The 22691-nt window shown below is 34.2% G+C and overlaps 3 protein-coding genes across 4 annotated transcripts; 2 read left to right on the plus strand and 1 right to left on the minus strand.

The window, feature by feature from the left end:
* Nucleotides 1-3964: 3964 nt before the first annotated feature.
* On the plus strand, nucleotides 3965-7346 carry LOC111012022 (auxin transporter-like protein 3). The gene is made up of 9 exons (XM_022286046.2): nucleotides 3965-4093; nucleotides 4358-4565; nucleotides 4661-4846; nucleotides 4932-5044; nucleotides 5160-5343; nucleotides 5939-6036; nucleotides 6133-6340; nucleotides 6462-6719; nucleotides 6802-7346. The coding sequence occupies exons 2-9, from the start codon at nucleotides 4407-4409 to the stop codon at nucleotides 6994-6996; spliced, it is 1401 nt and encodes a 466-aa protein (XP_022141738.1). The 5' UTR covers nucleotides 3965-4093; nucleotides 4358-4406; the 3' UTR covers nucleotides 6997-7346.
* Nucleotides 7347-12862: 5516 nt separating this feature from the next.
* LOC111011802 (cold shock protein 2) lies at nucleotides 12863-14116 on the minus strand. The gene has a single exon (XM_022285697.2). The coding sequence runs from the start codon at nucleotides 13844-13846 to the stop codon at nucleotides 13235-13237; it is 612 nt and encodes a 203-aa protein (XP_022141389.2). The 5' UTR covers nucleotides 13847-14116; the 3' UTR covers nucleotides 12863-13234.
* Nucleotides 14117-17774: 3658 nt separating this feature from the next.
* Nucleotides 17775-21681, plus strand: LOC111011796 (camphor resistance CrcB family protein). Of its 2 annotated transcripts, none has more exons than XM_022285691.2 (6): nucleotides 17775-18144; nucleotides 18898-19319; nucleotides 19415-19492; nucleotides 19782-19880; nucleotides 20356-20548; nucleotides 20870-21681. In XM_022285691.2, exons 2-6 carry the CDS (start codon nucleotides 18903-18905, stop codon nucleotides 21475-21477), a joined length of 1395 nt encoding a protein of 464 aa, XP_022141383.1. In that variant the 5' UTR covers nucleotides 17775-18144; nucleotides 18898-18902; the 3' UTR covers nucleotides 21478-21681. The 2 variants fall into 2 exon arrangements, with proteins under 2 accessions (XP_022141383.1, XP_087978455.1); XM_088122329.1 differs by lacking the exon at nucleotides 17775-18144 and adding an exon at nucleotides 18323-18559.
* The last annotated feature ends 1010 nt before the right edge of the window (nucleotides 21682-22691 follow it).

A 22691-nucleotide genomic window follows, 5' to 3' on the forward strand; every position in this document is an offset into this window, starting at 1 on the left:
CTTGTAATTGGATGTTGAGACGGGACAACACATATGTATTTTGATTCGTAGTAATAATATGACAAAGTTTATGATGGGTGTCAATGTTCTAAATGTTGATGTTGATAGACGTCGTTGAATTTTATAAAAAAAAAATAAAAATTATTTAAATTAAAAAATAATGTCACATTTGATCACTATTTATTATTTTATTATTTTTTGTTTTAAAAAATCGAGCTTATAAATAGGTTTGGCTTCCTTTCCTGTGGTCACCTTACTTTACCCACTCTAAGCTATGCTTGTTGAGAAAGATACACTGCGATTTCCTCTTCTGTGGACGTACCGAAATATGATTCAGGACGGGAAGAGAAAGACTTTTTTCTCCGGTGGACTTTTTCTCGTAATGCCAAAAACGCCCCAAGACAAGGTACAATTATTGGGGAGGGGACATGAGAAATATAACCTTCCTTGTTTTGTTATATATTTTTTATAAACGTTTTCAAAATATGTGCTAAATTTTGAAAAATAAAGTTTTGAAAATTTTATTTCTGTTTCTAAAATTCAACTAAAAATTCAAATATTTTTTAGGCCTAATTTTTAAAATCAGAAAAACTTAAAATTTATCCAACCTTGCTTAAATAAACACTTTACCTTTTTTAGAATAAATTTAAAACCCTTTCCATTAATATTAGGTAAATATTAATGATATTTTATTAATACTTTCTAATACTTGATCGATTTTTTTATGATATAATAAAAATATCGATTCACTCAAACATGTAAACATATGAAAATGTAGTGTGTGGATATGGATTAGTTGCAAGAAATATTGATAAAAGGTATTAAAAGTATCGAATTATAGCTATCAAATGACCCAATGCCAATACTTTTGCTTCTTTTTGTAAGCGCACATGCAATACAACTTTGCGTCTGTACCGAACCTAAACTCCACCGGGTCCAACGTTTCCATTACACCTCAAAATCAAACTCGGGTACTTTCATTCACTTTAATTATTAATTTCATCCTTTAGGTACCCACTAGTTTTACTTTCTTTTTTATAAGAATTAAAAAAATAAAAGAGCCCATAAATTTCTCAAATGGTAATTTCGTCTCTGTCTAAAATTTTAAGGTGGTGTATATTTAATTTTATATTTTAAAAAATTTGTCAACTTTCGAAACTATGTCTACTTAATTTCTATATTTATTTTGTGTCTAATCAATCTATGTAAATGATTTTTCCAATTTGAAGCTTATAATTATACCAGACAAATGCATAAATAGAACCTGAACTAAATAGGTATGATGGAAAAGTTCAAATAGCAATAAAATATATTCTACACATAAATTAGAAGGTGGTGTTGTATTTTGGGTTAATGAGAAGTGTTTTTTTGTTTTTTTTTTTTAATCTTAAACAAAAGTTCCAATAGGAAAAATATGCATATAAAAATAACGTTTCTCATTTGTAGGGTTAGTGATTAGGTTGGCCATTATTATCAACATCAAAAGTGGGGGTTCTTTTATATATATATATATTTGAATGATAATAATTACCAATCCAAGCTGTTGATTAATATTCTTAAACTCCCAATATGCCCATCATTGCTATGTCACTTTCCAAAAATCCAATGGAAAGCAATTTCTCTTGATCCCCTTTTTCATTTTATTTCAAAGTATGAAAACTAATTTTAAAAGAATTATTTATCAAAATTTATAAAGTAAAATGCATGGCATATTTCACGTAAACATTTATAAATTTGTTGTGATATGAGAAAGAAAATGCAAAAATAAAAATAAAAATATTGGCTAATGAAATTTAGATACTAGTCTTGTTTTTTCTTTTCAATTCTTTCTAAAACTAAGTTGGACCTGTATACACCCCAAAATACAATAATCCATGGTATTGCAAACAACTGTTTAAATACTATTTTTTTCTTGTAATTTTGCCTTTGATTTATTTGATTGTTGTATTTTTAAAATATAATTTTGGTCTCCGTACTCTCAACTTTTATTAATTTCAGTTTTTATACTTTCAAAATGTCTATTTTGATTGATATATTTTTTTAAAAGTGATAATCTAGTCACTCATATTCATCTTTATTCATTTATTTGATCACAATTTTAACATGATACTGCGTGCGTTCAATTATTTTAAATGTTACCATAAATTGTATTAAAGAGTTACCAGTTTATATAAAATAGCTTGTTAAAATTTTGCAAATAATAATTAAAAGAATCAATTTTTAAAAGTACATGGACCAAAACAAATGTTTTAAAAGTATATGCATACTCAAATGAACAGAAGTTAAAAAATACACAAACTAAAAAGATACTTTGAAAGTAACGTTGAACTAAAATAGTATTAAAACCGACTTTTTATTTTATATTTTTACTTTTACATACTGGCCCAAAATAATATTGAATTACGAATTCAATTAGTTGCAAATGTAAATAAAATTGCTTGGAAGTCCCCAAAATATAGCTGAACTGTAGATTTGAGTAGTGGGAATGGAGGCCCATTTCAATACCAATCTTTCGTGGACCGAAAAGCCACTCATGGCCCATCCAGTAACATCCCATAAGTACGAAAATTGAATGTCTCTTTTTCAAAAGCTAAAAAAATATATCAAAAATAAAAAATATTAGAGAAAAGATAAAATTTTCACAATCCTTTCATTTCAACTCTATTAATCATCAAACTTATAAATATTAGGTTCATTTTTTCTAATAAACATTACAACACAACGAGTATTAATGATTTTTTAAAATATAATGAAAATTAAAAGTCAATCTGAACGTATCTACCATCGCAGGTCATGAAATCAAATTCCTCCGCTCCGTGTCGTGCTGAAATGGAAGAAATTTATAGTAGAAAAGAATAAGGTTCTGAAATGTAGCTTTTAAGAAGCACTTAATATCATGATTAAGGATAGGAAAAGAGTGGGCCCAGTTAAGCCCAAGCATAAAGGAAGACATGCAGTGGGGTCCACTGGAAAATTTTTTGATTAATGGCAGAGCCAGTTGGCACACGTGTGTTACTAATCATATTTACCACTAAGCCAAACCTCGAAGCAATCATTTCCTCCATCTTCCCCTTCCATTCCGCCCTTCTTTTCTTTAATCTCTCAATTTTATTGCTAAATTATAACTTTACTTTACTCAGACCTTTACCATTGTGTTAATTTCATCTTTATTAAAAATAATCAATAATCTTAAGTGATGTGATGATTGATTGATATATAATTTTATTTTTGTGAGATTATTGCTCTTAAATACTCTTGATAGGGTTTGTTTACGTAAATATATGCACAACGTCAAATCTTGGTCAAGATCGAATTCGGTCCTAATTTCGTTTGGGATCACAACGGAAAGACCTGCATAAGAGGGCAAAAGCTCTGACGCTCAAGTTAGTAAGAAGCTCGAACTCAATATTAAGTTTGAGAAAAAATTCAATCATTGTGTTGAAAATGAGACTCTTTATTTATAGGTTTAGGTTTCGACAAGGTTACGACAGGCAGTTACCTTGGTCAGAGTTTGAGATCGCACCTATCGGGTTGAGTAGATCGAACCTGGACAGCATCCTTAGTATTGGTAATTTTGATAAGGGAAATAATGGCCAAGACCTCAATCTCGAAAGGTGCCGAGGTGGACCTGCCCTGGAAATATACATTGGGACACTCCCTTTGGTGAGCATTTCATTTCATCAACTAACAGTTAAATGAGTTCAAATTACTATTAATTACAATTTTTCAAAATACCAGAGTTGTAATTTGCTCATTAACCTACATTTTGTTTTTTAATGGGATTTTTCATTAAAAATAAAAGGAAAAAGAAAACAGAGAAATAATGGGCATAGTGGGCCAACCCGCTCGTGCGCTGCATGCTAGGCCTGGCCCATAAACTCTGCTTTTGAAGCCCACATGTGAAGAACTTAAACTTTTTTAAAAAACCTTCCTTTCTATTTCCCCTTCTCTAAAAGCTGGAACAAAGAGATAAAAGAAGAGAAAGAATTGAAATTTTCAATTTCATTGATTGAAACAACTCCATTATAACCACCACCGAAAGCTACAAGAAGAAGGCAGCTTAGTTTGAACTCAACAGGGGTTTTAATTTTAGGTATATATCTCTCAAGGTTCAATATCAATTCCAACTATTCATCTCACATCCCATAAAAAATATCTCTCATTTTCAAAATTCATCAATAATAGTTAAAAAAAAAAAACTCACCCAATTTCCTCAATTTTACATGATGTTGTAAAAACAAAGAGTTGGATTGTAGTAATAGTAATGTTTGTTACATGGGCATGGCTGAAAAAGTTTTTTTTTTCCATAAGCAAAGCAAAAAATTTGAAGAGTGAACTGAACTCTGTCTATTTATAGGCTCTATATCCAACCATTTGTTCCTCCCACCTTACCCAAAACGCGCGCAATGGCTTCTGAGAAGGTTGAAACTGTAATCGCAGGCAATTATGTGGAAATGGAGAGAGAAGAGGGGAATTCTTCGAAACCCACCAAGACCAAGCTCTCATCACTCTTCTGGCATGGCGGTTCTGTTTATGATGCATGGTTTAGCTGCGCTTCTAATCAGGCAAATACCCCCATTTTTTCCTCTATCTTTTTCTGTTTTTTTTAGTCTCTAATGGGTTTCTGGTTCTGGGGGGTTTTTATTTTTGGGTTTTTCAGGTTGCTCAAGTGCTTCTCACACTTCCATATTCATTTTCCCAACTGGGGATGCTTTCTGGGATTCTCTTCCAGCTCTTCTACGGCCTAATGGGAAGCTGGACTGCGTATCTTATTAGTGTTCTTTATGTCGAATACAGAACCAGAAAGGAAAGGGAAAAGGTGGATTTCAGAAACCATGTAATCCAGGTGAGTTCATACTTCCACACCCATTTTTTTTTTCTGTTCCTCTTCTAATCTCTTTTCTTTCCTTGCTTTTGTTTTCCCTCTGCAGTGGTTTGAAGTTCTTGATGGGTTGCTGGGGAAACACTGGAGAAATGTGGGGTTGTTTTTCAACTGCACGTTTCTACTTTTTGGATCTGTGATTCAGTTAATAGCGTGTGCGAGGTAGTTTTGGCAAGAACAAGGAAGGAATTACCCTGAACTTGCATATATTTCAACTTCAATAATTCTTCTCTGCCCCCTCTTTAATGTGATTTTGATGGGGGGTTTGGTTTTGCAGTAACATCTATTACATAAACGACAATTTGGACAAGAGGACTTGGACCTATATCTTTGGCGCTTGCTGCGCTACCACTGTCTTCATCCCCTCTTTCCACAATTACAGAATTTGGTCGTTCCTTGGCCTCATGATGACCACTTATACGGCTTGGTATATGACCATTGCTTCCCTAATCCACGGACAGGTACAATAATATATTCATTAAAATCCTCAAATTTCACTAGTTCAATACAGTCCAAACGCATCTGAATTTTTTATTAGTATAGAAGATATTTTTAGCATACGCATCTATTACCATTTCAGTTTGATCTCCACTTTGCAATAGTTGAACTCAAAAAGAAAAATGTTTTCAAGGAATGTATTAAATATTAGTGAAAAATTAAATTTACCTCGACCCATCAGTTTGAACTTTTAGGTTAAGTTACCCAATTGGTGAATTAACGTGATATCAAGGCAGGAGGTCCTATGTTTGAACTCGTGTAAATCATTTTCTCCCAAGTAATATTTATAACTACTTATTGGACTTTGTACGAATTTCTAATTCCACAAGGGAATTTATGGTAACCCATCGATTTCAACTTTTGAGTTTAGTGGTGATTTAATGGAATGAATTAAAGGCCCGTCATGTACACGTAGTAAAGAAAAAGTCATTGAAATGTAAACATCAAACTGGGTTTTACCTAAATTTGGTTTCATTGAACTAGAAAAAGATGAAGAAGGAAGAAAGTTTTAATGACGTGAAGTTGGTATCCTTTTTACCTCTTTTTTTATCTGTGAAGGTTGAGGGAGTGAAGCACTCAGGGCCTACCAAAATGATTCTGTACTTTACTGGGGCTACCAACATTCTTTACACCTTTGGAGGGCATGCTGTAACAGTGTAAGAATTCAGAAGATAATTTTGGAGTTAGAAAGAGAAAACACACATTCATTTCATTTGTACCAATTGTTTTATCTTCTTTTGCTTGATTTTTAGGGAGATCATGCATGCCATGTGGAAGCCACAGAAATTCAAGCTTATTTACTTGATGGCCACCCTATATGTGCTTACCCTCACTTTGCCATCAGCTTCTGCTGTTTATTGGGCTTTTGGGGATGAACTTTTGACCCATGCCAATGCTCTTGCTATGCTCCCAAGGAATGGCTTCAGAGACACTGCTGTCATACTCATGCTCATCCATCAGGTGACATTCTAATTGCAAAAATCAAGCCCATTTCAATAAGATTGATTCATTGAGATTTCCATTATCAATATGTGTATTAATTTTGTAATGTAACACTTGGGAGTGGTGATTCATTATACAGTTCATAACATTTGGGTTTGCCTGCACACCTCTCTACTTTGTATGGGAGAAATTCATAAGAGTCCATGAGACAAAGAGCTTGATCAAGAGAGCTCTCGCTAGACTCCCGGTAGTGATACCGATATGGTTCCTGGCAATCATTTTCCCATTCTTCGGACCCATCAACTCGACAGTGGGATCGCTTCTCGTCAGCTTCACCGTCTACATTATCCCCGCTTTAGCTCACATGGTCACGTTCGCTTCTCCAACAGCCAGAGAGGTTGATAACTTTTTCTTTCTTTTGATTCAAACTCAGTCTCTCCCAACTCTCTAACCCATTTCTTTCCTATTGAATGATACAGAATGCAGTGGAGAGAGCCCCATCACTGTTGGGAGGGTGGGCAGGGCTATACTCTGTGAACATATTTGTGGTGGCATGGGTACTGATTGTGGGATTTGGATTTGGAGGGTGGGCAAGCATGCTCAACTTCATTCATCAAGTTGACACTTTTGGAGTATTCACCAAATGCTACCAATGCCCTCCTCACAAGCATTGAACTCACTCACACACAGAAAAACATCAGATCACTCAAATTTAAAACCAAAAACAGCCACTGAGGAGAGACTGAGAGAAAGAAGGCATAAATATGTTTGTGTGTAAAGATCAGATTGGCAATCCCTAAATTTTCCTCTTCTTCCTTTTTCTTTTTCCATGTATTGGTGATGATTTTAAGACAAAGGTGTGATGGCATTGTTGGCCACCCCTCCCTATACAGACCTCCAGTTCAGCTTGAAACTGGCTGAGTCCACTAGCTTCCCCTTTTCTTTCTTTTTTTTGATATTTAAGAAATCTGTACTTCCAAGTCTTTCTCTTTATGAATGATATTCTATTCATCATTTTCCCTTATGGCTTAAACTCATCCTAAAGATTGTATGGTGGAAGTTTGTTGTAAAGTGTGGCAAAGCAATTGGGGGAAGTTCGTTGTTGTGTGGTTGTACGTTGTATTAGCGACAGATGAAAGAAGTCATTAGTTCGTCTCGAGAATGAGAATGGCAACCACATAGTCATTGTCTCAACTAGCTGTCCTAACATTACGAATTATTGAATTCCCATCCGTAGAGAGAGAAAAAAGAGAGGAGAGAGAGAGGGGAGGAAGGAAATTTTGTAGGCCCATTTGAGACCTGATCAATGACCGACCTCTAATAAGATGTCACATATTCCATTGAGTTATATCAAAACATATTCAATCCGGTTCAATTATAAAATATTTTATTATAGGTGGGAGGTTCAAATCTCCTAAAATTTTCATGGTTGATTGGATTTTTTTTATTCAATGAACTTTTTAAAGAATTTCTAATTCTGAATCAATTCGACGTATCACTTCAAAGGTTTTGGTCAAAAAAGTTGGATCGACCAAGAGGAAATTTTGGTGGGATGAAAGGACCACTGGGTTTGGAGTTGTTCAATCTTATTTGGAAGGTCTCGACTCATTTCAATGGCAAATTTTATTGCTTTCCCAACATTTGAGTGTAATGACAAAATTACCTCGTGAATTTTCGTCTATTTATTTAATTTTCTTATTTCCATTCAAATCATTACAAAGGATGTATTAATTACTATAATGAATAAAATAATGGTTTTAATCCATCGAAATCTTGTTAAAATTGTCGCGAGTTCTTGATAAGATCTTGCTCGCTTTTTAACGACAACCATTATTTTTTTGTCACCTTTTCTTTTACAATTTGAGCACCAGATGATAATGAACAAAACATATTTGATGGGTTGATGAGATAAGTAATAGAGTGAGAATAAAATATTAATTGAATAATTTTTTGGTTTTATATTAAATTAGAAGCTACAAGATGAAAACAATTCAAGTTGATGAAGATAGATTTGATATGTCGTACTAGTAGGTGTTAAGACAATCGATCTAACTTGTCCACGTAATTCTAATTCTACGTTATTTTGTCTTTGAACTTGTCAAGAAGGATTTATACCGTTAAAACATTATCATTTCTTATTGTAAATAGTAAATACATTATGTGTTTCTCTCCTCTGTAATTGACCTACATAATTTTAGTCACACCATCTTCAACCTTCTCGTTGAACAAAGAATCTTTGAATTCTTTTTTCTAGTGGTCACTCATCCGCTCTCTAACCCATCGATAGTTTGGTCATATCTCTACATTTACTTATTCTATCTTTAAATACTTTTAACATGACCAACGGTACTTTGCACCCTAGGTTTAGAGCACGAATTTGGCACTACTTGTCACGACAGAAAGATTCAATTATGTACCTCGAAAACAATACAACACTATTTACTTAGACCTAAATTTGAAGGGAAGTATTTTGAGGCTCTACATAAAAGATCTCTTACATACAAATATGGATGTTATCCTCGACACTAATGACACTACTACCTGCAATTGAAACTTAGTATTTATTGTAATTTTCAGACATGGCAGAGAGAGATTGGAGAAGCTCTCTGCAAAAGCTGCCTCAGCACGTGTTGGCCCCGTAAAAAAGCATTCACTTAGACCTAAACTTGAAGGGTTAAAGTATTTAAAGAGTGTACGTAAAACATCTTGTACATAGAAGATGCTATCCTCAACACTAATGACAATACTACCCACGACTGAAACTTAGTATTTAGTGTCATTTTCATACAGGGTAGGGGAAGCTCTTTGAAAAAGCTGCCTCAGTGTGTGGGCCCCATAAAAAGCATTGGGCTGGATGGTGGGGCCCATTCACTTGATGGGCTTATCAGGATTTTGTCAACAAATGGGCCTACAGCACGCAGGCCCGTACCCAAAAGGCAACGGTGACAACTGAACCTTTCTACTTTCTCTGACCTCCAACAGTGGTTTCTTTTCCTTTGACAAAACGTGAGTCAGCAGCCCAAGTCGAGGGTGGGGTCCACGCTGTAGGACACGTGTAGAAGTGTCATTGGATGTGGACCCTTTTGAAGAACTTTCCAAGATTACAGAACAAAACAGCCTTTTTTTTTCCATCTTTTACATTGAATCTTTCTATCTAGATGGATCTCCTCTGCCAACTGCAATTCTCACAGGCTCTTTATTATACTTTTACATTTTGACTAAAACTGAAGAGAAGAAAATTTCTTTTTTTTTTCTTTAGTTAAATTTATAAAATGGTCCCTAATTTTTTGCTCAATTCTCAATTTGGTATCCAATTTTTAAAATTTTCAATTTGAAGGTTAATGCATTAAAAAATCTCAAATTTCTAAACTAGTAAATATGCTACTTGTCACCTGCCAATCAACAAAATTCACTCCACCAATTAGCATGTCTATGTAATGTGTCATGTATAGAAATATACTAATAAAATAATACTTTAATAAGTTAATAAATTTTAACAGTTATTTTATGTAAGGACTTAATTGTATTGAAAGTAAAATTGAAAATTTTAAAAGATTAAGGATCAAATTGAAAAAAAAAACTTGAAGGGACTATTTGGTCTTTTTATTATTATCATTATTATTTTTGGTGTTTATGAAATTAACTATAATAGGACATTATTGAGGTGTAAAGGAAAAGTAAAGATGGATGTTTCACTTCAGTGTCAGAGATGGCCTGTCGGCACGTGCTTGGAAGTTTGTTGCCACGTTTACATCGAAATTTTCAGAAAAGTTTTTGGTATTACAAAAAATCTACTAACGTTAAAAAATTATTTGGCCCGTTCAAAGTTTTTCTCAAATTTCCTTCTTGTTTGATGAACTACTTGCTGTGCTCAACAACTTTTCAAAAATAATTGTTTTTTTTTCCTATAACACTAAATATATATTTTCCTTCCTTATTTTAGTGTTTTTAAAATTGGTCCTCACGCTTTTGAAAACTTTCAATCTCATCTCTAACGTATTTAGTTATTTTGATTAAGTCCTAAGAGTGAAAAGAATCGTTGGTACAAAAAATTTTTAAATGATTATTTTATGAGTGTTCAATAACAATATGTAATTTCAAATCAGTGTGTTAAGTCATGAAATGAATAAGTTTTTTTATTTTAATATAATAGTGAGGAATTCTAGCATCTCTTCATATTCTCTAGTGACAACAAGAATTTAGTGACAATTGATGAAGTGTATTTTAACGTTAAATCATAATTTTTTCAATTAATTTTAACGTCTAGTGACAATAAGAATTTAGTTGAAAATAATTTATATATAAAAGAAGAAATTGAAATTCTTACATATAATTACAAGACCAAATAAAAAACCGACCTCACCATCAAAAACTAAAACTTTTTTATTTGTTCGTTAAATAAGAGACCTAAACGTCAAGAACTAAAATATATATTTAACCTTTAAAAATTGATGTTCCTCCCCTCCCCACCTTATAAGTGCTTTTTGAGTTGGTGCATTTAACACAAAGTGCTTAGATCATAAGTACCATAATAAAAACGTGTTCTTATACTGTCATCCTAATGTAAGTCAGGAACTTTATGATCAAATATTTGGGCCAAAAGTGTAGCACTTTTCCATGAGGTAAATTATTTTTTACTTTTTTGAACCATATTTTCAATTTACTCTCAAATATTGATGATTTAGAATTAGAAGTATTTTGATAATGCTAAACGCCCAAATTCGAGTGTCTGGCTGTACTTAATATAAAAATATAAAATTCTGCACCAACTTTGATTGATAATTCTCTTTATTTGGTAGTCGTCGACTAAGAACTTTTCATAAATGAGAAATGTGTAGTTGAAAAGTAGTATAAAAAATAACCTAAATATAATAAAGAGAGAGTAATGACCCTTTAGTAAAATGTATCAATGTGACCATTGCTCTCAAGTTTTAACTAAGTATACAATACAGTTTTATCTATTCTCCTGACATTTGGAAAAACTATAGAATAAGGTTGTTGTAATGTGGTCGTCCCCTAATAACCATGAGATGTAGATTAAAAAATCACCATAGATACTTTTGTGATTTTTCTCTCATAAATATAACAGTATAACATCATCAGTCTCATTGTAACGATCTCCTCCAATAATTCATTCTTGATACGTAAGCCTAGACTAGACCGCTATACATCAAAGCAAAGACATATAATTGAGTCAGACAAAAGAATATACATTTATCCAAGATATCCTCGTGAGGGAGCACAATGTGTTTTCTCCACTCGCGTCACTAATTAGACGTTTATTTTCATAAACTCAACTCGTAAGCCAAATACCTTGATGATACTGTCGTATTCATCTAAGATTGTCATAGATCCCATCCAACTTTGGCACATGGGTTTCATATTTTCTTCTCTCTGTTAAACTTTATTGTTATGAAAAATGATAAACGAATGGAGAAACTTGCTACCTTGTCATGATCATCTAGCTAAACCTGACAACTTACAATGAAGTTTATTGCCCATCTAGTTTGAAGCATAAATAATCAGTATAGAGTTTCCCTTTAAAGTTAAGCATTGGCTTATATACTAAGTAAAGGCAAGAAAAAGTGTGATTATAAACTGTTTCAATTGCTTTCCAGTGGACTGCATAGTTAGATGTTAAGTTCTTTCAGCCATCACCTAATAACGGAACGCAACAGTTCCATTAACCTATGTGTTGAGAAGGAAGATGAAGATTTAGAAGCATAATGCAAATCAACAAACTACAAGCATCTCATCGCAGTCTTTTACAAATGTGAACCTATGGGAAAACAAAACAAAAAGTTAAAAGGCCCGGTTTGATAATCATTTCACTATTTATTTTAAAATTTAATTTATAAATACTACTTCAATCTATGTATTTATTTGCTTTGTTATCTACTTTTAAAATCGAAGTCAAATTTTGAAAACAAAACAAAGTAGTTCTTAACAACTTGTTTTTGTTTTCAAAATTTGGACGAACATTCAAGTGTGTTTTTTAGAAAGTTTTTTCTATAAGAGTGTTTTTAAGAAAGTTGAAAACACACCAAAAAAAATTGTAAGGAAGCAAAAACATAGATTTTTAAAACAAAAAGCAAAAGAAAACGGTAATTAAAGAGGGCCTAAACAATTCCATAACTCCTCAGAAAGCAGAGAATTGAAAGTTTCAAACATGATGCAGTAATCACATACATCATGGAACTAAAAATGATGACTAGTATTGTCCTATAAGAACTTACAGAACATAAAGAACAGCACCAGCGGCTGAAGTTACTATTTAGAATTGTCAAATGTGAAGAATTTGACAGACAAAAAGGAGAAAATTCAAATCCAGCCATAAAACAGATCATTGGAACCCCAAAATGGCTAATATCTTATCCAAAGAGAGATTAAAGAATCTCCAAAAATACTCTTAGGGTGTCTACAAGAGCTAATACATTCGGTTTCCAGAGAAAACAAAGACCATAATGGAAGTAACTGATAATGTGAAAAGAAAGAAAAAGGAAAACATTACAGTAATTGACAAAGACGAAACATTAGAAATACAAAAGAAAATGGTATGAACATATACTCTTGACGGATTACATATATCAATATATAACATGTTAAGAAATATCACAACAATCAAAAGAAGAATGAACAGAAAATGCCAGTAAGGTATAGCATATACAAGCAATTGCTTTCAATTTTCATCATCTAACTCTGAACAGCAAATTATCGAACACCCAAAAGGAGAAACAATGATCAATTGAAGCCCTATGGTTTATTGTCCCGGATCCTCGTGCCATCAATTTCAGACTCGCAGTCACCAATGCACTTATAATCCCAGAAATTTGCACCAAAATTTAACAGTCCAAAACCAAAAATAATCTTCAGAAAAAGAATAAATACCGCTTAAAGGAAGACCCGCATTCTTTATACGCTTTCATTTGGACATTCCCTGGCAAAATGCCCTGCATCTCCACAATTAAAACAACCCCCGGCGCCACCGCCTCCGCCTCCGCCGCCATAACTCCGACCACCTCCGTATCTACGAGTCCCGCCACGGCCGGGAGGCGCACCGGCACCGCCGTTTCCCCGATAACAATCCCTCGCTAAATGACCCACACGGCCACAATTGTAGCACTCACCCCCGCCACGACCACCTCCGCCGAAGCCACCACTGGGGCCATCGTACCTCCCTCCTCTGCCAAAACCACGGCCGCCGCCGCCTCCTCCGTAGCCTCCTCCACCGAACCTTCCATAACCGCCTCCTCTACCTCTACCTCTCCCACCCCCACGCCCCCCTCCATATTCGCTAGATCTACCAATTACAGTGACGTCGACGGCCTTGGCGCGTTGATCTTCGTCATAATCGATTGAATACTCAACGGCCTGACCATCGAAAAGAGTCCGAAATCCTTCGGACCGAATCGACGTCTGGTGGACGAAAAGATCATCGGTAGCATCATCTGGAGCTATGAACCCAAAGCCCTTCTGCGCACTAAACCACCTCACAGTGCCGCTGGATCTCTGCACCTCAGCCATGGAAAAGCAAAATTAAGAACAGCAGCCCTGAAGCTTCTCGCAATGTAGATTTCAGTTGATTAAGCTGCCGGCCATTCACAGGAAGTAATCAATGGCGGACAGTTGAGTGTGAGAATTGATTCAGTTTTCGAAGGTGGATATCTCCGGGAGGAGAGATTCGAGGGAAAAGGAGAGAATCGGGTGAAGTAGGGCCCAGTAGTTATACGATCGGACGGCTGTGAGCTGCTTTATCAGCTCCAGATAGGTTCGCCCTTATCCATTAGGCTATTGCCACGTCATCTACCGAGATAACCAAGCTAACCGCAAACGAACACGTAATCCAATAAAAAAAGACGTTTAAAAGGAAAATTAATTAAGGCGCCGAAATGAGACGGACGTATACAATTACATATGCGCCACTAAAAACTTAAATTCGTAAATAAAAAATGAGCTGATAATTAGTAAGACGATGAAACTTGGAGAGAGATTGGGCTTTTATATGGGCCGAACGTTAGGCCCATTTAAGCCACACTTTAGTGGGCTGGGCCTATATCAACTGGGCTTAGCCGGATTGTTAGACTGGATGAATTCAGTCTACGACTACTTGTGTGAAAATTTCAACGTTAGTAACTGTGGATTAATCATACTATTGTAGCACTAAACTATTTTTAGTTATGCTTAATGAATAAATAACTGATAAGTGGAATGGGGTAATCTATTTACCCGCCTTGTTCACTAATAAATCGACTAATTAAACTCATGTTTCTATAATCAATTCGATCCCCCGATTGAATCGGGGGCAAACGCCTACAAAAAGATCGTTTGGATTTAAGAAGGAGTCGCTTGGATTTATCCATGATTTGTTTATTCCTTATCCCGAAAACCCTATTTCGATTAGATCTAAAATGATTTAGAATTAAGAAATAGGATTTGGTTTGTTTATATTTAAATCTAAAATATGTCTAATATATGTAATTTTTCATCTTCCTTGGATTGGAAAAGGGTGACACACGGACGATCGGTTCGATCTATTTCTTTATCTCCCCATGAATCGTATGTTTGTAACAACGGGGACAGAATTTTCTCAATTCCAACCGATTAGGTGTATTGTGTCTATTCTTTTGAGTAATATATCTGGAAACCCCATTGATTCCTTATTAACACTGTTTCGAACGCAACGAGTATAATATTTTATAGAATATTATATTATTAATAATATAATATTTTAATATAAATTAGTAATTTCAACCATGAAAAACATAAATACTTTAACCAAATCGACCTAACAAAAATTAAAACTTGTCAATGTCACATTTATTTTAAAAACTAAAAAAAAAAACTTGCAAAATTTGTTTATTCAAATACTAAAAGAATTCTTAAAATCAAATTATTTCAATTTATTCGCAACAATTTGTTTCTTTTTATTTTTATCATAGTAATTTTATGATATGCAGTAAAAAAATAAAGCCAAAAGTAAAAAAGAACGAAACATATACCAAAAAAACATAAACATACAAAGATCTGAACAATATTGAAATATAAGGAATCTTAAGTACACCAAAAACAAAATAGAAAATCAATCTTTTTTACAGTCGTGTTATAAAAAAAATCTTTTTTACATTCGTGATGAAAAAAAAAACCTGTTTATACTTATTAGAATAAAAAAAACTACTGACAAATCAAAATTTGAAACTTATTTGGTTGATGATGTAAAAATAAAGGAGGTTAGAGTGATAAATCTTTTTTACCAAAGTATGACAAAATCAGAATTTGTTACCTTTAAATTTAAAATCCTCGCAAATTGTACCTGTTTCTAAACCAAAAACAGAATTTGAAATTATTTAGGATTTCAAATTCTTTTTTCTTTATTTATCCAAACATAAAAAATGATTTTGAAATCCCTCTGGGAGGTTATAAACACGGGTCAATGAGAGTGTTCTCAACCTTTTTTTTTCGGCCCCCAATCAATTCGTCAAATTCGATAGTGGTTTCTAATATTAACCTATGTCATTGAAATGAAACAAAATTAGATGGGGCAACTGAACTTGATGGGTGTGGATTGTACTCAAAACAAATAAATGTAGGGTTGAAATCTTCCATCTCAAGAATAGAAGAGTTTATTTATTTACTAAATAACTGACAATTTCTTGGCAAAATTAAATAAAAAGAAAAGGTGTGGAGGGCGTTGGGCGTTGGGCGTTGGGTAGGTTCTCATGTTTGGGCCGTTGACATAATTATGCTCCTCATTATTCTCTATCCCCTTTGTTGTGTACGTTATTTCAACATTTGGCATTTTCAGCCACAACCATCCATATTAAATCATTTTCAACCAAAAAAAATGTCCTTTTTAAATCAAGCTTTACCATAAAAAAGCTTTTAATCAACAACTTAAGCATAGTTCAGCGGCAATTAGTAAGTACACTTATCTTTGAGATGAGAAGTTCAAACTCTTATATCCCTAATTCGTTGTACTAAAAAAATTAATATCTAAGAAATAATTTAGTATTTTAACCCGAGAAGTTCATAATTAGTTTAAAAATTTAAAACGTTAATTTCACCCTCGCTCATATTTAGGGTTAAATTTCATAAAATTATTCGTTTAAATCTAAAATTAATTCAACAAGTGCTTATTCTTTCCCTGATTTAAATAAGCACATGATTGTGAGAAAAAGGCCAAAAACAATGTACTAAAAAAAAGCCAAAAACAATAGACAGCTTAATTGTCGGTTAAGACAACAATGACACTTGATTTTTTATACTTATATAATCTAAATTTTTTTGTGGGGAACAGTATCTGTATTATTTGTTACATTTCTCTCCAATGGTTGAGAAACTACAAATACAAATATATTTAACTTAGCTAGTTCAGCGGTTGACAACTGTATTTTATCTAATCAAAAGATCATGAATTCGAATCCTCCCACCTTCACTTATTGTATTAATACATATTTTTCTTAAATAAAAAATCAGTTGATAATTATTTTATCATGAATTTTATACCTTCCATTCTAGTTAATTAAAATAATTTTCAAAACTTCTTTATATACATTAAATTGTCTCTAAATTCTATTTAAATACATTTTTTCATTAAATTATAAAATTGGTCATTGAATTATTGACATCTAGTAAATATTTGTACTTTAATTTTTTTCTAATACGTTCATGAATTTTTAAGTTATACTCATATTATCCTTGAACTTATTTTATATTATGTCTATGCACTTCAGACAATTTTGTGTCTAATGCACTCATATTATTAACTCTATCAATTTAATATTGACACCATCAAATATCAAAATCATCTAGAAATGTTATGCCATATGATCTTTAAATAATACACTACAGTCAACTTACTACAAGTGATTGAGATAAAGTATGAATCGTTTAAGTTAAAATATATATCATGAACTTTGTTATAGATAGGTTAAGGGTCTGCCAACTTTAGCTTGGCATGTGAAGACGACAAAGTATCTGATGTCGACTCAAAAGGTAGACCAACTTTGATACTGACTTGGAACTTGGAAGTGGGTGATATCTTTCAAGAATCTCTAAGAAGTTCGTTGACATTAGATATTGGCATCAGAGTGTTAGAGTTGCACTTCCCAAGACACCCCTATAAAAATTAGAGTTCAACATTTTCAAAGGTACGCAATCTTCGTACAATTCTATTCAAATCGTTGAACATCAGCTCGAATTATTAAGTATTAACTTAAAATTCGGAGTGTATATAACGAATACCACATCTGTGCAAAATTTTATTTGCAGGTTACCAACTCGTCTCGTCTCTAGTTTGTTCACTAAGTGACGAGATATCTCGTCCATAATTCAACCAACTTAATTGGTTACAAGGTTACAAACTTAGGATCGGATAAAATTTAATAGTTTAACCTAAAATTTTATTTATATATAAAAAAATGCTTTAAATTTGTTTACGTGAGAAAATAGAAAATAGCCCAAAATGTTGGAAGTTAGAATAGAAGGGAAAAGAAAGTCAAAGTATGGAGACAGAAGCATGCCGCACACGCTAAGCGTTTCATCCCTTCCTTTCACAGCCTGCAACTGCCGTCTGGCTGCGGCCACCTCCCAACCGCCATAGCCTCCGCCTCCGCCGCCACGCCTCCCCAAATCCCATTTCCTTCTTCTCCCCATTGAACCCCTTGTCTGTTCTATTCAACCCACAAAATCGGGCTTCCGCCATTGCGCAATCGCAATTCGCGGTCGGAATCTTCGAATCGCATCGCGACTCGGCGTCGGTGATTACTCCTCTTCCGCCGAGACGAGGCGGTTTTCGTAGCACATCATATATTCCATAACCCCAGGTTCGTTTGGCTTCAGTTTCAGTTTCAGCCGAGCATTAATCTTAATCTTGTAATAATGGTCAAATTTTATCATCCCGAGGTAGCACTTTGACTTATTTGTCTTTATGTATTCATCTCTTCCTCTCTTTTTTATGATCAACAAATACATTTTTCTTATGTTAATCCTTTCAAGATTCCCTCTGATTTTTGTATTTCATTATATTTTCCTCACTGGAAATTCGGCTCAAGGCCTCCAATTCAATGGTTGAGAAATGGGAGTGAGTTTATATGACTTAACAGTGCCCTGTGAGTGGAAAACATATCTTACGAGTTCCCACAAGAGAACAACTTTTATGTTCATCTTCGCTGTGGGTGGGGGAAAGATTCTCTGTTTCTGCTACCAAATCATATATATTTTATGATTATCAAAGAGAAGGTTCCTGTTTTCTTTCATATTTTAGTCAGCAGTTGGCTCTACTTGTTTGTTTTTTCTTTTTCCCCCTTACATCTCTGTCTTCTTTTCAAGTACAGTGATGGCTGAAATTTATAGAAACCACAACCATTGAACTGTACATAGCATTAAATTTAAATCCATCTCTTATCTCCAAATCAGGGTAGTTGAGCTTAAATATATTCATGGGCGAAGAAGTTGAAAAAACAATTGAATATTATTGTCAGCTTTATCATCATTCAATCACTCTGTTCTTTTATCTTGTTTTTTAATCTTTACATATCTGATTCCCTAATAAATTTTCTGCGATTTCTTCCTAAAAGGGGTCATGGATTATGGGAATGGCAACCCAGAAACCAGGCAAGGAATTTCACTCAATCGAGCAAGAAGCTTAGGCTCTTCATTTAGAAGAAACTCTTTTAACTCCCTTGGTGCTCAGCCTCCTCAAACTGATGGAGATGCTGAAAGTGAGAGCGTCTCAGAAGCAGGAGACATAGGGGATCGTGCTCTGTACAGCAACAGATTCAGTGACAGTGAGCGTTTTAGCTTGTCTTTCGATCGTGTATTAGAGAATGGCGCAGTTGCCCCAATTCCAGAGAACAATACCTTCTTGCATTCCTATGGATTTTGGGGTCGTGAGTCTGCAACAGTTAGTACTGCTGTTTCCCCTGTTTCGCCTCTTGCTGAGGAAATCGTGTCTCCTATTGCAACCTGTCCCATGGTTCATTCTGAAGACACAAAGCAAGTGAGCTTTATTTCAACAATTTTTCCTCAACTGTTGATTTGAATGTATTTCCATTTCTCGGATAATTCTTGTGTTTTGTTTGGTTTCATGAACAGGAAAGCCAGAGGAAGCTCTCCAAACCGTTGGAGTATGTAACCTGCCTTGTTCATCTTGCTGTTTTTGGAATTCTTGGGGTAACTCAAAGGAAATTCTACATTTAAAAAAGTTTAGATTAGTGATCATTTTTAGTACATTCTTAGAAAAACACTGCCTGTGGCCGCCTCCCATTTACAACTCAGACTTCTGTTGTTTACTGTCATTTCTTGACAGTACTTGTGATTTGAGTGACCAAAGTTTTGGCCTAAAAGATGTTGGAGTTTGAACTTTTTAAGAGTTGGATGAAGATTGAGATTGTTGAAACCTTTTCTTGTTGACAAACAAATTAGCTCTGTCTATTCATCCTCCAATCAATCTATTTTGCAGGTCTTGACAAGGTATGGACTACAGAAGTTATTTGGTCCGGAGAATGCAAACGTGACGAGCGACAAGACAATTTTGTATCCTGATCTTCCTTCGAATATGGTCTTACTCTCATTCTCTGTTCTCTCATAAAGCAACGAGTTTCTGATCTTCCTTTTGTCTACCCTCTGGAACATCTAATTTATTCAGTCTAAGAAGGATAAAAATGAAGCTTATAATTCAATGTGCATCACCTTTTCTTGTAGTCTAATATTTGTTATGAATTCTATGGGCCAAATGTTTGATTTCTGTGCTTGAATAGGGAAGGCTTGCAGCTTATTTGAAAGGGCGTTTTCTCTTAGTGTTTTTAGAATGACTTCTGGAAAAGTGAAATCTCGAATCATCAATCAAAAGTGTTGAAAATTTTATACACTTAAATGCGTAGTGCTTCTTAAAAAGAATGCATGAGCTTTTGTTTTCTAAAGTACTTGCGAAGAAATACTTCCACTCATCCAAAATTTTAGAGGTATTTTTGTATGCAGCTGCAGCTTGTTTTAAGACAGTAAGCAAAATTGTTTTTTTATATTAACTTTGATAGGTGGGATCGTTCTTGATGGGATGGTGGGGCGTGGTCTTCAAAGGAGATATCTCCAAGATTTCAGACTATCTTGCCATTGGATTGACAACCGGCTACTTGGGAAGCCTAACAACTTTCAGTGGTTGGAATCAGAAAATGCTCGATCTCAGCGTCGAAGGCCACTGGCTCTTTGCAATCCTCGGTTTTCTCATAGGTAACATAAACTTTACCTCGTGCTTGTTTAATCTTTATACTTTCAGTAGGCCTATGAAATTTTAATTTTACGTCCAATATATCTATATTGTGGTCAACTACATCGAAACTTTCTAAAATAAGCCTGTTCGCAATGTAATTTTAAATAGCCAAATACTTGATTCCTTACAGTTTAGGAGCAATTTTGATTAAGAGAGAAATGCAAAAATATAGAATTTTTACAAAAATTAATGAGTTGCGAATCCAGAGACAAAACTTATGATGTTATGCATCATAGCCAAAGTTATAGAAAGACAGTACAAAACCTTTTGTTGCTGTGCAGGTTTGTTTCTGGTGGCCTATTCCATAATCTTCGGAATAGAGACAGCAGAGGGCTTCCGATGGGTTCTGAGAAGAAGAAACATAAGCTGCAGCTGGTGCTGGAAAGTGGACAGCTACAAGCGCCACTTGGCAGTGATGGTGGGGTTTCTACTGATGCTGGCTCTGTTATGGAGCCTCAGCGGAAGTTTGCTGGAGAGAGAGTTCAGCGGCGGCGGGGCGGAGCTATGGGTGGGATGCCTGGTGGGGCCGGTGGGGGTGTGGGTGCGGTGGTTCTTGGCCCGGTTGAACGGGCGCGGCGTGGGTCGGTGGAAGTGGGTTCCGATTGGGACTCTGATGGCGAATGTTTTAGCGGCGTGCGTGATGGCGGCGCTGGCGACTGTGAAGAAGGCGGTGAAAGGGGAGAGGGTGGAGACGGTGGCGGGCGGGCTGCAGCTGGGGCTGATGGGGTGTTTGAGCACGGTGTCGACGTTCGCGGCGGAGTTCAATGCCATGCGAGTGAGCGAGCGGCCGTGGAGAGCCTACGCGTATGCGGCGCTTACAATGGCCATTTCCTTCGTCTGCGGCGTATTCATCTACTCTATACCCGTTTGGACCAACGGGTACAATTAGTACTGAACTAAAGCCCTATTTTGCAATTTTCTTGTGAAGGTATTTTTTGAAGCTTAGGGATTTTAAAGAGGGTTAAATTATTATAACTTTGATGTCTATGATTTGGAGAGTTTTGATTTTGTTTCTATAGTTAATTAGAGCTTACTTTTTAATTTCCCTTCTATGATTGTCAAAATTTGTATAAATTGTCTCTACCTTTTATCATATTAATTAGCACTTTTTTTTTATGTGAGAATGAATTATTTTCAATCTTTTTGTTATGTTTAAATATAATTAATTATCACTAAATATTATAGCAACAAAATTAATGAAATTTTATATTAATGATGGTTGTTGTAATAAAAATTATATTAAACACTTTTAACTAATATAATTTTATTTTTATTATTAAATATTAAATAATTTGCTTAAAAAAATAATTGTCGGTAAAATAGTAATAGTAATAATTAAAATTAAATATTATTAGTTTCTAATTGCAAATAAAATAATATTTTTAGTTAACTAAAAATAACAAAGGAACATTCTAATAATGGTAATATGTCCTATAAAGTTTTTTCTTAGTACGATATGTGAGAAGGATGGAACTCATGATTTCATTGTTGGAGTTATTGGTGGATTATCATTGAGCTAGCAATTCTAATTATGATTAAGTAAAATGTAGGGAGGATAAAATTGTAGGTTTTACTGGTCAATGCAGTAAATTTTCCGTTTCTTCTGATCGTATACTGAAAGCTACTCCATAACAAATGCATTGATTCATATATTGATGACTGGCGGCGGAATGAGATTTAATACATTTATTTATCTGACCAAAACTGCACTCAAAATCGTTGCTTCCAGCGTCTTCTTTCTTTTTTTTTCGTCTTTAAATTTACAAAAAGTTCATTTAAAAGGAGACCATTTCGATTTCTCATCTTTCCATCATTTTACACATATTTTTGCAAACATCAACCGATACTAAGTACTAACCAAAAGTCATTTTCTAAAAGTAAAAAACCAAAAAAAAAAAAAAAGTTCAAAATAATCTAAATCGACCTTTCATTTTATAGACGAGTTCTTAACAGCTATAAATAGAGATTTTAAATGGCAAAAAGCTAACTAAATTTAAACAAGAACAAGTGCTCATCGGCTATATATATATTTTGTTCCTAGAGAATTGTCAAAAGTCAAATTTTAAGTAGTGGTTAGCTTTAAATATTGTTGTTTTAATAAAG

This window comes from Momordica charantia (genome assembly GCF_013281855.1).
Source record: "Momordica charantia cultivar OHB3-1 chromosome 4 unlocalized genomic scaffold, Mcharantia_2.0 BLBB01000004.1, whole genome shotgun sequence".
Taxonomy (NCBI): Eukaryota; Viridiplantae; Streptophyta; class Magnoliopsida; order Cucurbitales; family Cucurbitaceae; genus Momordica; species Momordica charantia.